Source organism: Dasypus novemcinctus, chromosome 1, assembly GCF_030445035.2.
Source record: "Dasypus novemcinctus isolate mDasNov1 chromosome 1, mDasNov1.1.hap2, whole genome shotgun sequence".
In the NCBI taxonomy this organism is placed as follows: Eukaryota; Metazoa; Chordata; class Mammalia; order Cingulata; family Dasypodidae; genus Dasypus; species Dasypus novemcinctus.
In genome coordinates, this window is record NC_080673.1 from 151,413,955 (window position 1) to 151,429,554 (window position 15,600).

The window sequence follows — 15,600 nt, forward strand, 5'->3', positions numbered from 1 at the left end:
AGGTAGGCAAAGGAAGTGGAGAGAAAATGGTATGTAGCCACTTACCTGCTTCTTGTAACAGCTGAAAAACACAACTGGTAATTTTATTTGAGATTGCAGCTTTCCCTTCCAGTTGATCCTTTCTAGCTGCATTTCCTGCTGTTATCTGGTCCTTGGACTGCAGGAGGACTTTTCCTGGACTATCTAGCAATTCATAGATTTCTTTTGTTTTACCCTCATAGAGCTTTTTACCAATGTTCAGTACTGTGGAAATAAAATAGAAATATATCATATTGCCGGAAGAAATTTCTTGAATGCTAAAGACTAAACCATCTAGAGTGACTAAAGTAGTAATTTTAATAAAAATTGAGTTCTAATTTTAATAAAAATTTTAAATAAAAACTTAAAATCTAGCCAGTATTTTCACATCCTTACCACATTTGACACAATTAATTTTGTGAAGAATTACAATTATGTAAATAATTATAGGGTATCAAAAAGTTGAGGTCATGAAGTTAGGAAATGTTAGAGACAGATAAAATTCTAAGTTTTCTGATATCAAATTCTGTGTTTTATTATCAATCTGCCTCTTTCATGGCATAACTGAAAAAGAATTAAAATTAATTGAAATATATTATAATTAATGTAACTAAAGTCTTTTCATAGATACATCCACAAAACATATGTAAATTAGCTTGCAGGTATTTTCTAACTTCTGCTCTCTGTACCAAGCAAATGGAAAATTTAGCCAGATAGGTTAATTTTATGTGCAAGAGGAAGCATTTCTAGCCTATGAAGTTAGTTTTAGGAATCTTGAAGAAAGGTAATCCAGTTTTGATGTAGGCCACAAGACCTAAAGAAAAGTAGATAACTGGGTCGTAAGAATGAATTAGGTGAAGATCATGTTTCTGAGAGAAATCACCTCATGTCCCAGAACATGAATACACTTTTTTTTTTCCTTTGAGGTACTGGGGCCAGAGACTGAACCCAGGACCTCCTATGTAGGAAGCTGACGCTTAACGACTGCATCACATCAGCTACCAAGTTAGTTTTGTTGTTTGCCTTCTTGATTTTAGGAGGCACCAAGAACTGAACCCTGGACCTCCCATGTGGGAATCAGGCACTCAATCACTTGAGCCACATCAATTCTCAAATACATTCCTGATACCAGAATTTTCTGAGTGTGCAAGGTACTGGGGATGTACCAGTGAACAGGACCTAATTCCTGCCCTCAAAGGACTGTGTGTGAGGCTGATTATTATGACATAATTCTAATATAACAGGATAACTACAGACTATAGGATCACATGTTGATAGCAGGGCCACCTAATCTAGACCTCAGAGAAGTAATGATTAGGTTGAGATCTGAAGAATGATCAAGTTAGCCAGAAAAGGGAAAGTGGTAGTAGGTGGTGGTAAACAGACAAGTGTTGAAAGAGTGCATAACAGAACTCATATATGGTTGGAGCACTGGCTGTGTGCCCTTTGCATTTGAGCAGGGGGAGATGGGCAGCAGTTTAAGGAGTAGAAAGGAGTGGAACTACAAGAGACAAGAGAGTAATAGAAAGGCAGGAGTGTTGATATGACCTAAACAGAAGAGCTAAGCAGGGGTTGTATCTTCAGCTAGTGATGGTAACCATTAAACAAAGATGTTATAATTCAGTTTAACAGCTGCCATGACAGGGCACCATGCCCTCAATGAATCTTCACCCCTCATGTTATGTTGACTCATTCATTAACAAGGATTAAAATACCCTTTAGGATAGAACTCGTTTAGTGCTCCAAATATTTCTCTATTCCCTCCTATAATTCCAAATTTTTACAGAACTTCTATATCCCCTCCCAGGTTTTTGGACATGCTCTTCCCAAGGTCTGGAACACTTAGCCCCTTCCCTTATATTTTCCCTACACATCCTTCAGGCCTCATAAGCCATGATTTGCTTTATCCAAAAACAACCATGGGGTTTATTTTAGAAAGATCATTGTGGCTGCTGTGTGGAGAATGAAATGAAAGGGGTAGGTGAAACAAAACTAGAGACTGGGCGAACAGTTAGGATGCTACTGCAACACAGGCAAGAAAATGTCATGGTCTAAGGAAAGAGCAGTGGGCAAAGACTCAAAATATTTAAAAGGTGGAAGCTTTAAGAATGTGAAGATTGATTCGATATGGGAATAAAAGAGTGGAAGTCAAGGATATTGCCTAAATTAGACAAAGAACTAAAAATTTAAACATATTAAGATGAAGTAAAGACTTACCAAGGGAAACGGACTTGGCCCAGTGGTTAGGGCGTCCGTCTACCACATGGGAGGTCCGCGGTTCAAACCCTGGGCCTCCTTGACCCGTGTCGAGCTGGCCCATGCGCAGTGCTGATGCACGCAAGGAGTGCGGTGCCACACAGGGGTGTCCCCCGCGTAGGGGAGCCCCATGCCCAAGGTGTGCACCCATAAGGAGAACTGCCCAGCGCGAGAAATTGCAGCCTGCCCAGGAATGGTGCTGCCCACACTTCCCATGCCGCTGACGACAACAGAAGCGGACAAAGAAACAAGACGCAGCAAATAGACACAGAGAACAGACAACCGGGGAAAGGGGGGGATTAAATAAAATAAATAAAACTTAAAAAAAAAAAAAAAAAAAAGACTTACCAAAAGTAGGGAAGCAGACTTGGCCCGATAGGGTGTCTGCCTACCACATGGGAGGTCCACGGTTCAAACCCTGGGCCTCCTTGACCTGTGTGGAGCTGGCCCATGCACAGCGCTGAGGTGCGCAAGGAATGCCCTGCCACGCAGGGTCCCCTGCGTAGAGGAGCCCCATGCGCAAGGAGTGCGCCCTGTAAGGAGAGCCACCCAGTGTGAAAGAAAGTGCAGCCTGCCCAAGAATGGTGCTGAACACATGGAGAGCTGACAAAGCAAGATGACACAACAAAAAGAAACACAGATTCCCAGTGCCACTGATAAAGATAGAAGCAGTCACAAAAGAACACACAGCAAATGGACTCAGAGAGCAGACAAGGGGGGGGAGGGGAGAGAAATAAATAACCTCTAAAAAAAAAAAAGCTTACCAAAAGTAATTTTATATTTACACACCAATTTTCCCCATTTACTTCAATCAGTATTTATTACAGTAGACAATCAAATGGATAGAAACAACAGAAGAAAAAACAAAATGACTGCTATGAATTCCTGGTTGAACTGAGAAGAGATTGAGGACTAGGAATCACTCTTAAGAGTTGAAACTTAAGAGTAGAGAACTTCCACAGTTAAGAACAGAATAATTCTTAGATTGTGCTGTGCAGTAAGGTAGCCACTAGCAATGTGGCTACTTCAAATTGAGATGTGACATTAAGTGTAAAATACACATCAGATTTCAGATTTTCTATGAAAGGATACAAAATACCTCAATAATTTGTTTATAGATGACACACTTAAACAGTATTTTGGGTATACTGGGTTCAATAAAATATAATAGAATCAATTTCACCTCTTTCTTTTTAAAATCCTTTTTAATGTGGCTTACGTTGTATTTCTTTAGCACTGTTCTGAGAGACAGCATAAATGACAGAGAATAAACTCTGATGAATTAACCTGGCTGAAATGTAGGCTTAGGATTCACAATAGAGAAAAATGAAAGTAGGGCTGAATAAGTAGTAAGGACAGAAAGGGTCTTCAGACTGGCTTTTAATAGTTTTGGGGATGCCATTAAACATTTTTAAGCAAGAGAGTGCCTTTTCTGAACCGATTTTAGAAAAATTAACCTACCAAGAGTATGCAAGATGGAAAAGTAAAGATCTTAGAGATTTTATCAGTTTATAGGTACAGGTTTCCTCATGGCAGGAAAAGCTCTGGTTCAATGCTTTGATTTTGTGGAGTTGTTGCTCAATATTATCTGAATCTCTGTTGAGTCCTTTTAATCTTACCTCAAATTTTCTTTGTGGAAAAGAGTACTGACCAGCCAGTACAAGCAATTTGGTTCACATAAATTCAGATATTGGGTGTGTGGAAAAACCAACGTTTTATCAGCAATCTTTCCTTAGGGTCTGACTAATCGGGGAAAATGATTGGTGACAAATAACAGTTAAGTTTAAAGTGAAGCAAGGAATTGGGGGGGGGAGGGTCTCTAGGAGTTTGGGGACTTTCCAAAGCCATCATGGCATCAATGTCTACTTTTGAAAGAGGTAAATAAGTTCAAACTACACAAAATCTAAACAGAAAAATCTGGACAGAAGGTGACTTATTAACAAAGGAGGAAAAAGACTTTGGTTTCAAGAGTCAACACCAAATTTTCATGAGATCGTTTTTATCAGTGTTTACAAAAGTGAGATTTCCAGTCATCCTGCCAACTCCTGAACACTTCTCGTTCTAATTACCCTTTCCTCTATTTGCGACTTTTCCCATATCCCGGAGGCAGTACTGGGTAACTTCGGTTAAGTTCGGGGTCGCCCCGACGCGCTTTGGCTTCCAGGGCGCATCTGCGAGCGGCCCGAGCCACGTGTCCGCCCGCCCAGCGCGGCCGCCCAGAACGCCAGGCACCCGCCCAAGGAGGGCGGCGGTCAGGGCCGCGAGGCCCGCACGGGTCCGCATCAAGCCCGCGAGCTCAGAACTGCGGACTCGGAAAACCGGAAGGGCTAGAAGGGACTGGCGGGCCCGTGGCGTCTCTGGCGCACCTCAAGGCTCGTTACTTACCCTCAGCTGTCGCCATTACGCTGAGTGGGCTGGGAGCAACAACTGCTCTAGGAATAGAGGTAGGAATCTGGAGGAAAAAAAAAAAGGAGCGGTCAGCGAAGCTCCCGAAGGCGGGGGAAGGACGCGCGGCCCACACACGAGCCCACCCTTCCGGGGCCGCCAGTCGTGGCGCGCCCACCAGCGCGCACGCAGAACGCCACGGCGGTAACGGATCCCTGAAGGGTTCTGCACACCGCCCAGCACTTCAATATGGGGGCCGGGGGAGGTACCCAGGGGGCTACCCGCCGCGCAGGCGCAGCGACGCGACCCGCCTCCGGACCGCCCGCCGTCCCTGCGCGGGAAGAGTTCCAAGAAAGGCGCAGCGCGCGTGCTCGCAGACCTCTACTCAAGCGCGCACTCGGGGACGCCTGATCTCCCAGCAAGAGAGGGTTATAGGTTGGAGCGTACCAAGTGGCTGGGGGAAAGCACGTGGAGAGGGGCATAAGAAATTCACATTTTGGGGGAGCGAAATATGTAATTTTCGCTGTCCTCATCACCCAAGGCTTGCACGGTGGAAAATAACAGCGATTTCCACGTGCAGGCAATTTATCTTCCCTGACATCGCCTGTGGAGGACTGGCTCCACCCCACAGAATCGTGACTCCACCTCTAGGCCCGGGAGCCTCTGCTCATTGGTGGGCCTGGCGGGGACCGGGCAGGGTGGCGGGGGGGCGAGCCAGCATGCTTAATTAGGGAAAGCACGCGCCGCCGCAGTAGCGAGGGTCCAGTCGCGGGGAAGGAAGCTGCTGTCGCGATCGTTCGGGGCGCACGGGCGGAGGAGGCTGCTGGTTGGCGCTTGGACGTGGGCCGCAGCGGCAGGTCTCCTCCACGTGCTCTCGGCGGCAACATGGAACTGGAGGAATTGGGGATCCGAGAGGAATGTGGCGTGTTCGGCTGCATCGCCTCAGGAGAATGGCCCACGCAGCTCGATGTACCGCATGTGATCACCCTGGGACTCGTGGGGCTGCAGCACCGGTGAGCCACCGAATCGGAGCAGAAGGCCAAGCGGGTGATGGGTGGGGATAGCGGCATGTGTGCTTCTCCATCTACCCAAGCCGCTTCCCGCGGCCTGTCTTGACCTAGTGCGCCCCTGAGGGCCGGGAGGCCGAACCTCTTACCTGGACTGGTCATCCTGCCTTTGGTACCCACCAGGATGCCAGGCGTGCGCCAGGGCCACCCTGCCTCCTGGACTTGGGCCTGCCCTGCTCCCCACCCCCTGATCCTCTTTAGGGGTTCGGGCCTCCCGCTTTCTTGTTTTTGCAACCCTCAGTTTTGCTTGGGCTAGCCGGCACAGCTTCTCCCCGGCGATTTGCCGGTTCCAATCTCCCAGCGCCTAGAGCTGCTCTGCAATAGGTTTGTAAGGAGTGGCGGCTGGTCCAGGTCCTACAACACTATTTAGGTAGCGAAAACGTTAGTGCTAATAAGTTGCCTAAAATAACAAGGATGTGGGAAGAAGGAGTAGATCTTGTATGTTAAGATTCACATTGATTTTTAAAAATTAGGAGGAGACCCCTTCGCGTTAAAAAATAATTTTGCTTCCATGACCTTTCCATTTCTTATTACCTGATCTAACTGGAAGTGGATATGAACAATTCCGTTGAATTACTGCCGTGAAAAATACAGACCTAGGTTTGAAACCACTAAAAGTATTAAGTTTCCATAAGACAATACAGTAGCAGCTTCTAGAATAGTTGAGGAAGTTGAAATAATACTTATCAGCGAGAGTACAAAAAAAAGTGTATGAAAGCATTCCAAGTGATTAGCTTTGCCTCACTAATCTTAAATTAAAAGTAATCTTTTTGCTGTTTCCAGAGTTCTAAATATTTGAGTTTGAGTTTCACATTGTGTATCCCTTTTATACCAAGAGGTGAAACTAACTCAGAAACGGTTTTTTAAATTGATTCTCTTGTCGTCGGTTGACCATAATAAAGATCTTGTTCTAAAAACATTTATTGAGAGGATTATGTAGATAATCCAGGGAGAAGTTAAAATACGAATATGTGGTAAAGAGTAACTAGTAGTTAGCAATTTAAATAGTTTATAACATTCTTAGGAAAAGTTATTCTGGATAATCTCTCATTGGGGGGGCAAGAGTGGCATGCAAACTAGGATTCTTTAGAGTTCTTGGCTACTCAGTGGGACATACATAAACTGACCTCTAACCTTGTACCTGGTTCTTTTTTCCTTAACTATATTTACTTTTTTAGCTAAAATTACTCAGAAAGTTCTTTTTTATCCCCAATTTCTTCTCCTTTAAACTTGTGCCTGCAGAAAAGAGGGATGATTTTTCTTTTAAGATTTATTTATTCCCCTCCCTCCACCCCTTCCCGTTGTTTGTACTTGCTGTCTGCTCTTTGTATCCGTTTTTCTTGTGTGCTCATCTTTTTAGGAGGCACCGGAAGGGAACTGGGACCTCCCATGTGATAGGCGTAAGTCCAACCACTTGAGCCATCCCTTCTCCCATGATTTTTTAAGTTAGATGTTGCCACTAATTGAACTACTGTACTCAGTTTAGGAAAATACTTCATACGTAGATTATGATGCTTTTAAGATTATGATGCATTTTAAAATTTAGATAATACCAGATAAAGACAATAAAGATGTGATTATATAGTAGTAGAGCAGTGTTAAAAGAATTCTAAGTGTTCACCCTACGAGGATATTGATTTTAACTGGATGAAGAGGGAAACTCCCTCATGTCTATAAAATATAATCTGTTCTATACTGATTGGCAGGGGCCAGAAAAAGATCAAGAATTAATGTCTGGACATTGAATCAAGGAGTGTCAAAATTGGAAGTCTAGACAGGTTGTCTTGCTTAATGTACAATATAGTTAGATATATACTCTGGCTATTTACAGTTTTATTCAAAAGCTCTGCTTTCTGTCATTGGGAATTTTAGTTTTACATTTTCAGTGTTAAACTAACCATTGTCCTCTAAGCTGTAAACTGTGCTTGTGTGTGATTCATATAATCACCAATACTTTTTTGGTCCTGAAAACATCATTTCAGTGGTTTGCAGAGTTTTGAACAAACCAGACACCCCATTAAGCCACAGTCACATTTTATGGAGACTAGAGTGATATAGACATATTTAAAGATTCTGAAGAATGACAAAAGTTCACAGATTTACCCCATCAATCAGCTAGTTAGGTTTTCCTTGGTTAGAAGAGACTGCCCCTTTCCCTTCAGTGACTGGATCACCTCTCTGGTTTAGAAATTGAACCCTAGCTGATAAACACTTTCATACATCTCCTAAATTAAACTTTATATAAGATTTACCTGATACGGTTGGGTCGTGTACTCGGTCTCCTGTCTGCAGAAACTTTCTGTAGAATCTTTTGGTTTCATTATGCTTTGAGGAAATTGATTTGCAGTGATCTCAGGAGCAATTTTCTTAAGAGATACAGACACTGGTTCTGCAAAAAGGGTATATAACATTATCACTAGAAAGGCACTTTGAGGAAAAGAAAGTGAGATGCACTCAGATAAACCTCTAAGAAATTAGTTTCTAGTTATCTTCATTTAGTATATTAGAGGACACAAGAGTTAAATTCTCAGAGAACTTGATTTGGGGTGTTAAATTAAGACTGGGGAAACTGCACTTGCTAATTCTTCCAGTTATTGATTTTTAAAGACTTTTATTTCTGTTACTTTTGTAATCAAATTATAAATGTTTTCAATTCTTCCAGTTAGTTATAACTATTTTCAAGAACTTTAGTTTTACATTAGTCTGAAGCAGAATTTCTCTATCCCAAAAAGAATCTCAAAGGATCACTTCTTTTTTTTTTTTTGGATGTACAGGGGATTGAACCCAGGACCCCATACATGGGAAGCAGGTACTCAACCACTGAACTACATCCACTCTGCAAAAAAGCTCTTTTTCGATACAACAAATGCTTTATTTAAAGGTCTGTGTCAGGAGCATTAGAGCACTGAACTTAAATAGAACTGTTAGATAATAATAACGGCAACAGTTATTGAGTACTTGGTTCCCAGAGCGTTTTACTAATTCATTTAATCCTCACAACAGCCCCATGAGATATATGTACTGTTTTTACCTCCCTTTTACAGATAAGAAACAGGTATAGTGAGGTTAAGCAATAAAAGTCATAGAACTGGTAAATGGAGCTAGGTGAACTGACTCTGGATCCTGCAATTTTAATTACATGGTTCAAGTGTAGACCTAAAACAGGACCCTTCTTTTCTCTATTTCATGTCTGGATTTTTGTTTATTAGGGCTTGTTTAGTAAGGCTAGTTAATCTATACTAATACCAGTTCACTACCATAATGGAAAATAAATGACTCTGCTGCTTTGCTAGCATTCTTTATAGAACAGTTCTTTCCTACCACCAAAGAAATCGCTGGACTTCTTGACATATGGAAAAGAAAAACAACTACATCTCTCCACCCCCAATTATTCCAATTTTGTGGAATTAGCAAATCAGAGTGTTAGGACAAACATTCCTATTTTCCTTTTGCTGGTTTCAAAATATTTAAATTATAATTCATGTTTATGAATACAGTTAACCATTTAAATGACTGAAAATTAGAGAAGATGCTCAATATAGTAGGGAAATGAAGAATCAAACCATAATTAGATACCACCACATACCCACCCAAAAGTCTTAAATTTAAAAAAGAAAAAAAAAGGCAGTACCAAGGGTTGGTGAGGGTGGGGAGTACTAGGAGTTCCCCTGCCCTGCTCATGGGAGTGCTGAATGGCACTATCATTTGGAAAATAGGCAGTGTCTACTAAAGCTGCATATATGCATCCCTTGCAGTTCTGCTCCCACGTATACACTCAACAGAAATGCATGCACGTGTTTGTTGAGACATGCATAGGAATTTCATAGCCCCAATCTGCCAACACTTGAAATGTCCAATAGTGAAATGGATTTTCAAACAGCACTGATATGTACATTCCACATTGGAATGTTCTACAATAACAGACTACTACTACAGGCAAATCATAGCTGACTCTCACAAAGTTGAGTGAAAGAAGCTCGTCATTGAGAAGTGCAGACTGTGATTCCAAACCTAATCAATCTGTGATAGAAGTCAAATACAGATAACCTTTGCAGGGGAGGGGTGGTTGTTTAATGACTGGGCAGCTTCTAGGGTGCTAATAATGTTTACTTTTTGAACTGGATGGTTGTTACATAGGTGTGCATGTTTACAAACATTATTTGTAGAACTTCACTGAGCTCTTCACTATGCATTTACTCATCTCTCTAAAATGCTAAAATTGGATTATCTTAGTGATTCAGAGTAGTGATTTTTCCTGTCTTGATTAGAGTAGAGAAAGACTAGAACCCAAGTTTTCTGATTCTCAGTCCAGTGTTTTTTCTTCTCCATTGTATTTTTCCTTCTATATGTTAAATTATGTATGACCTCTTCTGTTATTTGTGATAGGGCAGTTTAGAATTACAGCTCACATAATTAGGCTAACTTTGGAGTTTAGCTTGTCTATAGACATTAAAATATTATAGCCATTACTAATTGCCTTTGGAGAAAAACAATTCAGTGCTTATTTGTGAGTTTTCCCTTTAAGTCCCATTTTTTTAAGGCAATTACTGTAAAGTATAATTTTAAGACTTATAAATGTACAGTTGTGCAGAAATTTTATTTCTGCATCTGGGAAAGTTTCCATTAATTCTTGTTACTTTCATTCTTAGTGAACTGTGAGATAAACCATTTCTCAGAATTCTTTGCTCACACAGTGCATAAGCAATGTATTTAGTCTCATTTGTCAAGGACAGGAGTAAGCATCTCTTATCAGACAAAGCTACAGATGTTTTTCTCAGTGTGGAAAAACTTGGCATTTCCCAGGCTCTTACCATCTTCATATGCTTTTCTCTTGATGCTCAAAGTTCCTGGTTTTTTTATATGACCTTCAAATAATTCTTAAACAAAAAAACATAAGAAAAGAACAATTATATGACATCATTTGAAATACCTTAGTTTTCAAGCATTCAAGTATACTAAAGTAAAATCATTTAAGAAATTGTACAGGGAAACGGACTTGGCCCAATGGTTAGGGCGTCCGTCTACCACATGGGAGGTCGGCAGTTCAAACCCCGGGCCTCCTTGATCCGTGTAGAGCTGGCCCACGCGCAGTGCTGATGCGCACAAGGAGTCCACGAGCAGTGCTGAAGCGTGCAAGGAGTGCGGTGCCATGCAGGGGTGTCCCCCGTGTAGGGGAGTCCCACGTGAAGGAGTGCACCCTATAAGGAGAGCCGCCCAGTGCAAAAGAAAGTTAGGAATGGCGCCACACACACGGAGAGCAAGATGACGCAACAAAAAGACACAGATTCCTGTGCCACTGACAACAACAGAAGCGGAAAAAAGAAAAAACATGTGGCAAATGGACACGGAAAACAGACAACTGGGAGGGGGGACAGAAAGAAATAAAATCTTTTAAAAAAGAAGAAATTGGACAGATGAACTGAGTTGAAGAACAAAGGAATAACTTTCTGTACCAGGTTTGGAAAGAAATTGAAACTGATGATTTAAATTAAGTACATATTTATCATTAGACCGTATGTGTATCAGCGCTCTGACCTCACTGTCACACCAGTATTTTCCAGCCTCTGGGTCACTCACTGTTATGATCCATAAATGGTTTTTAGTATCTTCTCAAGGAAAATGATTAACTGTAAATCAACATGACTTACAGTTATTCAAACTTATAGATAAATCTTGTATTTTATTTAAGATACCTGATTGGAATAAAGCACTGAGAATTACAATAATAATTTCAATATGAGGGTCAAAAATTTTTTTTATACATCCATATTCAAATACAATTTTTTTTTAAATTATAAGAGAGATTGTGTCCTAATATTAGTGTGAATGATTTAGCTGCTTTTCATTGATAGGTGATCTTCACTGGACATATATTAATATGAAGAGCGATTCTCAGTGTTTAATGATTTCTTTTAGTAAGAAGTAAGAGTAAACATTTTCCTTCCTCCTTACCATATCCCTCTACCAACTGAGGTATAACAAGGAAGCAGTTTGTGTAATGCATAATAGAGATCTTTCCTGTAACTACTTCAGCTATCCAAAAAAAACATTTATATTTCAGCAGTTTACACCCTGTACCTGACCAAGGGATACTTGGTGGTGCTTGGGGGCCACCCACATCTTATGAAACAGAACTTATGGTGTCTTCCTCTGCCAGAGCATAAACAGAACAGCCATTTAAATTTATTGTACACAAAATTCCTGTTTACTTTTGCAGTTGAGGATTGTGCTGAAAAACTAGTAGGGTTGGATTCCAGCATCAAAACTGTGTTGAGGGAAGCAGATTTGGTTCAATGGATAGAGCGTCCGCCTACCACATGGGAGGTCCAAGGTTCAAACCCAGGGCCTGCTGACCTATAGAGTGAGCTGGCCCATGTGCAGTGCTGATTGTCGCAAGGAGTGCTGTGCCACACAGGGGTGTCCCCCGCATAGGGGAGCCCCATGTGCACAAGGAGTGCGCCCCATTAGGAGAGCTGCCCAGCACGAAAAAAGTGCAGCCTGCCCAGGAGTGGTGCCACTACATGGAGAACTGACGCAGCAAGATGATGCAACAAAAAGAGACACAGATTCCCAGTGCCACTGACAAGAATATAAGCAGACACAGAAGAACACACAGCGAATGGACACAGAAAGCAGACAACTGGGGGGGAGGGAGAGGGTGGGGAAGGGGGGAGAGAAAATTTTTTAAAAAATCTTAAAAAAAAAAAAAACAACTGTTGAAATAAGAACATTTATCATTACCAAACAAATTTTTTAATGATCACATAGGAACCACTTCCTTCAGAATCTTGGAAATATTCTGCCTGAAAAGTCACAAGGCAGTGACTAAAACTACTGGAAGTATAGCACTTTAGACCCAATTTCTTAACAATCTTTCATTGTTATAGTTTAATGCTTTTAAAAGAATTTTACATCTATTTTCTCATTTGATCTTCATTGTAAATAAAAGTGACCTTTACTGTAGTAAATGTGAAGAAACAAAAGACCGTAAGATTTAGTGGTCTTAGCAAATTTCACAGAGTCTGTTATATATCCAGAAGAATTTGATTAGAGGAATTGAGACAACTGGGCTGGTGATAAGCTTTTTAAACAGTGAGGGTACTTAGCATTGTAAGTATAACATGGATTTATGCTTGTATACTATGTTAGCAAATGTATAGGATGTTTACAGGTAGGTTGTTTGTGACTTGGAAGGGTCCATCTCTTAGTCATATGATGGACTTATGAATTGAATATTAGCAGTGCTATAGTAGCCTTTATCCCACCTACACTTTCCTATACACTGGGACAATGATTTTTTTCTTTGTTTTTGTTTAAACCATTCTACATAACTAGAGTTTTCAAAACAACATTGTTGTCAGTGTAGTTGATTTTAATGATTATTGTTAAACTCGAAAATGATTTGTATTGATAGACCAGCAAGGCAAAAAGTGATTAGGGGACCTATTAGCATGTGCAGTATTGGTGATGTAAAGAGTTATGTAAAAACAGTTTCCAAACTTCTTATTAAGGGCATGTTTGCACAGTATAACTGGGATAAATTTTAGCTTCTAGCAATATCAAGACCTCAAAAAGCAGGTTGTACTCTGAAGCCACATGTGAATACCTAATAAGGTATCTGGTTAGTGCAAGAAAACAAATATTCTAACATAATAGAATGTTAACCTGGACATTGGAGAAAAGTAAAGATTATATATCTGGAAAAAACTTTTTAAAATCCTTTTTCTATAAAAGATCATAAGAGAAGGAAAAAGGTACTATTTTGATACACCTTATAAAAACTACAACCAAAGCTGAGATAGAGAATAAATTGGCTTGCCAAATGATGACTTGCAGCAGAGAGGGTGTACTCAGCAAGGCTTTTTAATGGTGAATTTCTCTCACCTCAAATTCTAATATAAATTGTAATTCTGAATATTTTTTCAGGCACAATGGAAATTCGAAAACACTTGGCAGACATTAGTGGGAATGTAAAATGGCCCCTATGGAAAACACCTTGGCAGATCCTCAGAAAGTTAAAAAGCAGTTACCATATATTCCAGTGGCTTTGCAAATACTAAGTACATACCAAAAAAAAAAAAAAAAAAATGAAAATGTGTTCACATAAAAACTTGTACATGGATGTGCTTAGCAGCACTATTCATCATATCCCTAAAGTGGAAACACAACAAATATCTATCTACTGCAAATAATGGATAAATATAATGTATAGATCAGCCATAAACAGCAATGAAGTGCTAATACTTCATAATAAGGATAAACCTTGAAGACATTAATCTAAGTGAAAGAAGCCAGACACAAAAGACCACATACTATATGTTTCCATTTATGTGAAATGTCTAGTATAGACAAATCCATAGAGATAGAAAGTAGATGAGTGGTTGCCAGGGGCTGGGAGAATGGAAAATAGGAGTGACTGTTAAAAGGTATGGGGTTTCTTTATGGAGTGATGAAAATGTTAGGAAATTGGATAGTGGTTATGGATTTACAACATTGTGAGTATCTAAAAATCACTGAATTGTACACTTTAAAATAGTGAATTTTAATGTTATATGAATTATATCTAAAAAAAAAAAAAGTTTTTGGAGGTTGAATAGAAAAGAGGTAAAGTGAAGCCAGCTCAAGAGTGGAGGTTTTTGAAGTAATACCTATGAGAACTTATAAAACAACTAAGGAGTGTGAACTGTACTGCATTTGTAAATATGTTTATGCATTTGGATATTAGAGTTGTATTTTGTGCATCAAGAAACATTAGTTTACTAATTAGTTTACTAATGTTTCTCTAAAAACTAGGTGAGGAAGAGCCTGAGTGAAAGACCTTAAATGTCTTGCTAACTTAACATGTAAAATGTCACTATGTGGTGCGTTATAATATTTTTAATGTTTGCTACAAACAGCAGATGACGTAGGATATTTTGCACTTTTTAAGGTGGCTCACATTGGAATACTCATGTTCAACCAAAGAGAGACCAAGATTTTTTGAACCCTATAGTCTGAGATCTCTACTTATGCACTCCATTAACATTTTCCTTACATATAACAAATTACATCAAATTTCAGTATCAGTTTAGTACCTAGATTGTGTCTGCCAAATGAATGAGCCTAAGTATTGATATACTTAGAAATATGCCAAGTGTGTGTATTTGTGTAAATATATATACTTTTTTTAAAGCAAACAAGTAAAGAGTCTATTGTAAAACGAAAGAAAGAAAAAGTACACATCTGAGACAGGGGTGACACAGGCCTGCAGGCTCAAGGGAGAGATGTGGGCTGGGGCTACGCCCTTTTTGAGGTTGGCTCCCCATCCCTCCCCTACCCCACCCCCATGTAAATGAAGACTTGTGAGTTATAGCATTCTCATTGGTTCTGAGTATGCAAAAGAAGGATTGGAAACAACTTTTTTCTTGGTTCTGAGTGTCTGCTGGCCTGAGCAGGGGTCAGGGAGGGGGTAAGAATGGGCTTCTCCTTATCTGTTGTCTTCGGGTATTCAGCTTTGGGCAGTCAACTTCTCCCTTGTTGGCTGGACTTTCCACTGTCAGGCCCAGGCGAAGATGGGCCACCACAAGCAGGAGTGATACACAGAACCAACTGTTTTGTCCTCATCGCCCTAGTGCTTTCCTACAGCACCCTTTTTTCTTTCAAGTCCCTGTTCTAGCCTGCCTGAACCTCCCACTCAGAGAATTTTTACCCTTATTCTTAAGGGGGAGGTGAAGGGCCATGTTCATTTTTCTATTGCTGCTTCCCGCTCATTAGGGACTGTAGTCCCTGCCTGATGGGGTGTAGTCTCTGGCTATTCTGTTGCAGCTGAGGGGAGGTGTGCTTGGGATGATGGTTAGAACTGTTTGCCAACAGTATATTTTAATGCAAAAGTTGT

General features: G+C 40.5%; 2 protein-coding genes across 9 annotated transcripts in view; one reads left to right on the plus strand and one right to left on the minus strand.

Annotated features, from left to right (window-relative positions):
- PAICS (phosphoribosylaminoimidazole carboxylase and phosphoribosylaminoimidazolesuccinocarboxamide synthase) overlaps window positions 1-15,600 on the minus strand; it is a 50,357-nt gene that overhangs the window by 24,267 nt on the left and 10,490 nt on the right. For all 6 annotated transcript variants that reach the window (XM_058298063.2, XM_058298059.1, XM_058298058.1 and 3 more), the window contains 4 exons: window positions 10,538-10,603; window positions 7,979-8,115; window positions 4,660-4,726; window positions 46-243 (listed from right to left, as the gene is read on the minus strand). In XM_058298063.2, coding sequence (XP_058154046.1) covers window positions 46-243; window positions 4,660-4,726; window positions 7,979-8,115; window positions 10,538-10,603 — 468 coding nt within the window. The remainder of the gene's footprint in view (window positions 1-45; window positions 244-4,659; window positions 4,727-7,978; window positions 8,116-10,537; window positions 10,604-15,600) is intronic.
- Window positions 4,423-15,600, plus strand: part of PPAT (phosphoribosyl pyrophosphate amidotransferase) — a 41,278-nt gene continuing 30,100 nt past the window's right edge. For 2 of the 3 annotated variants that reach the window (XM_004460586.3, XM_023589422.2), the window contains exon 1: window positions 4,721-5,672. In XM_004460586.3, the coding sequence (XP_004460643.2) occupies window positions 5,545-5,672 (128 nt within the window). In that variant the 5' untranslated portion in view covers window positions 4,721-5,544. The other variant, XM_071216481.1, reaches the window with a different exon arrangement.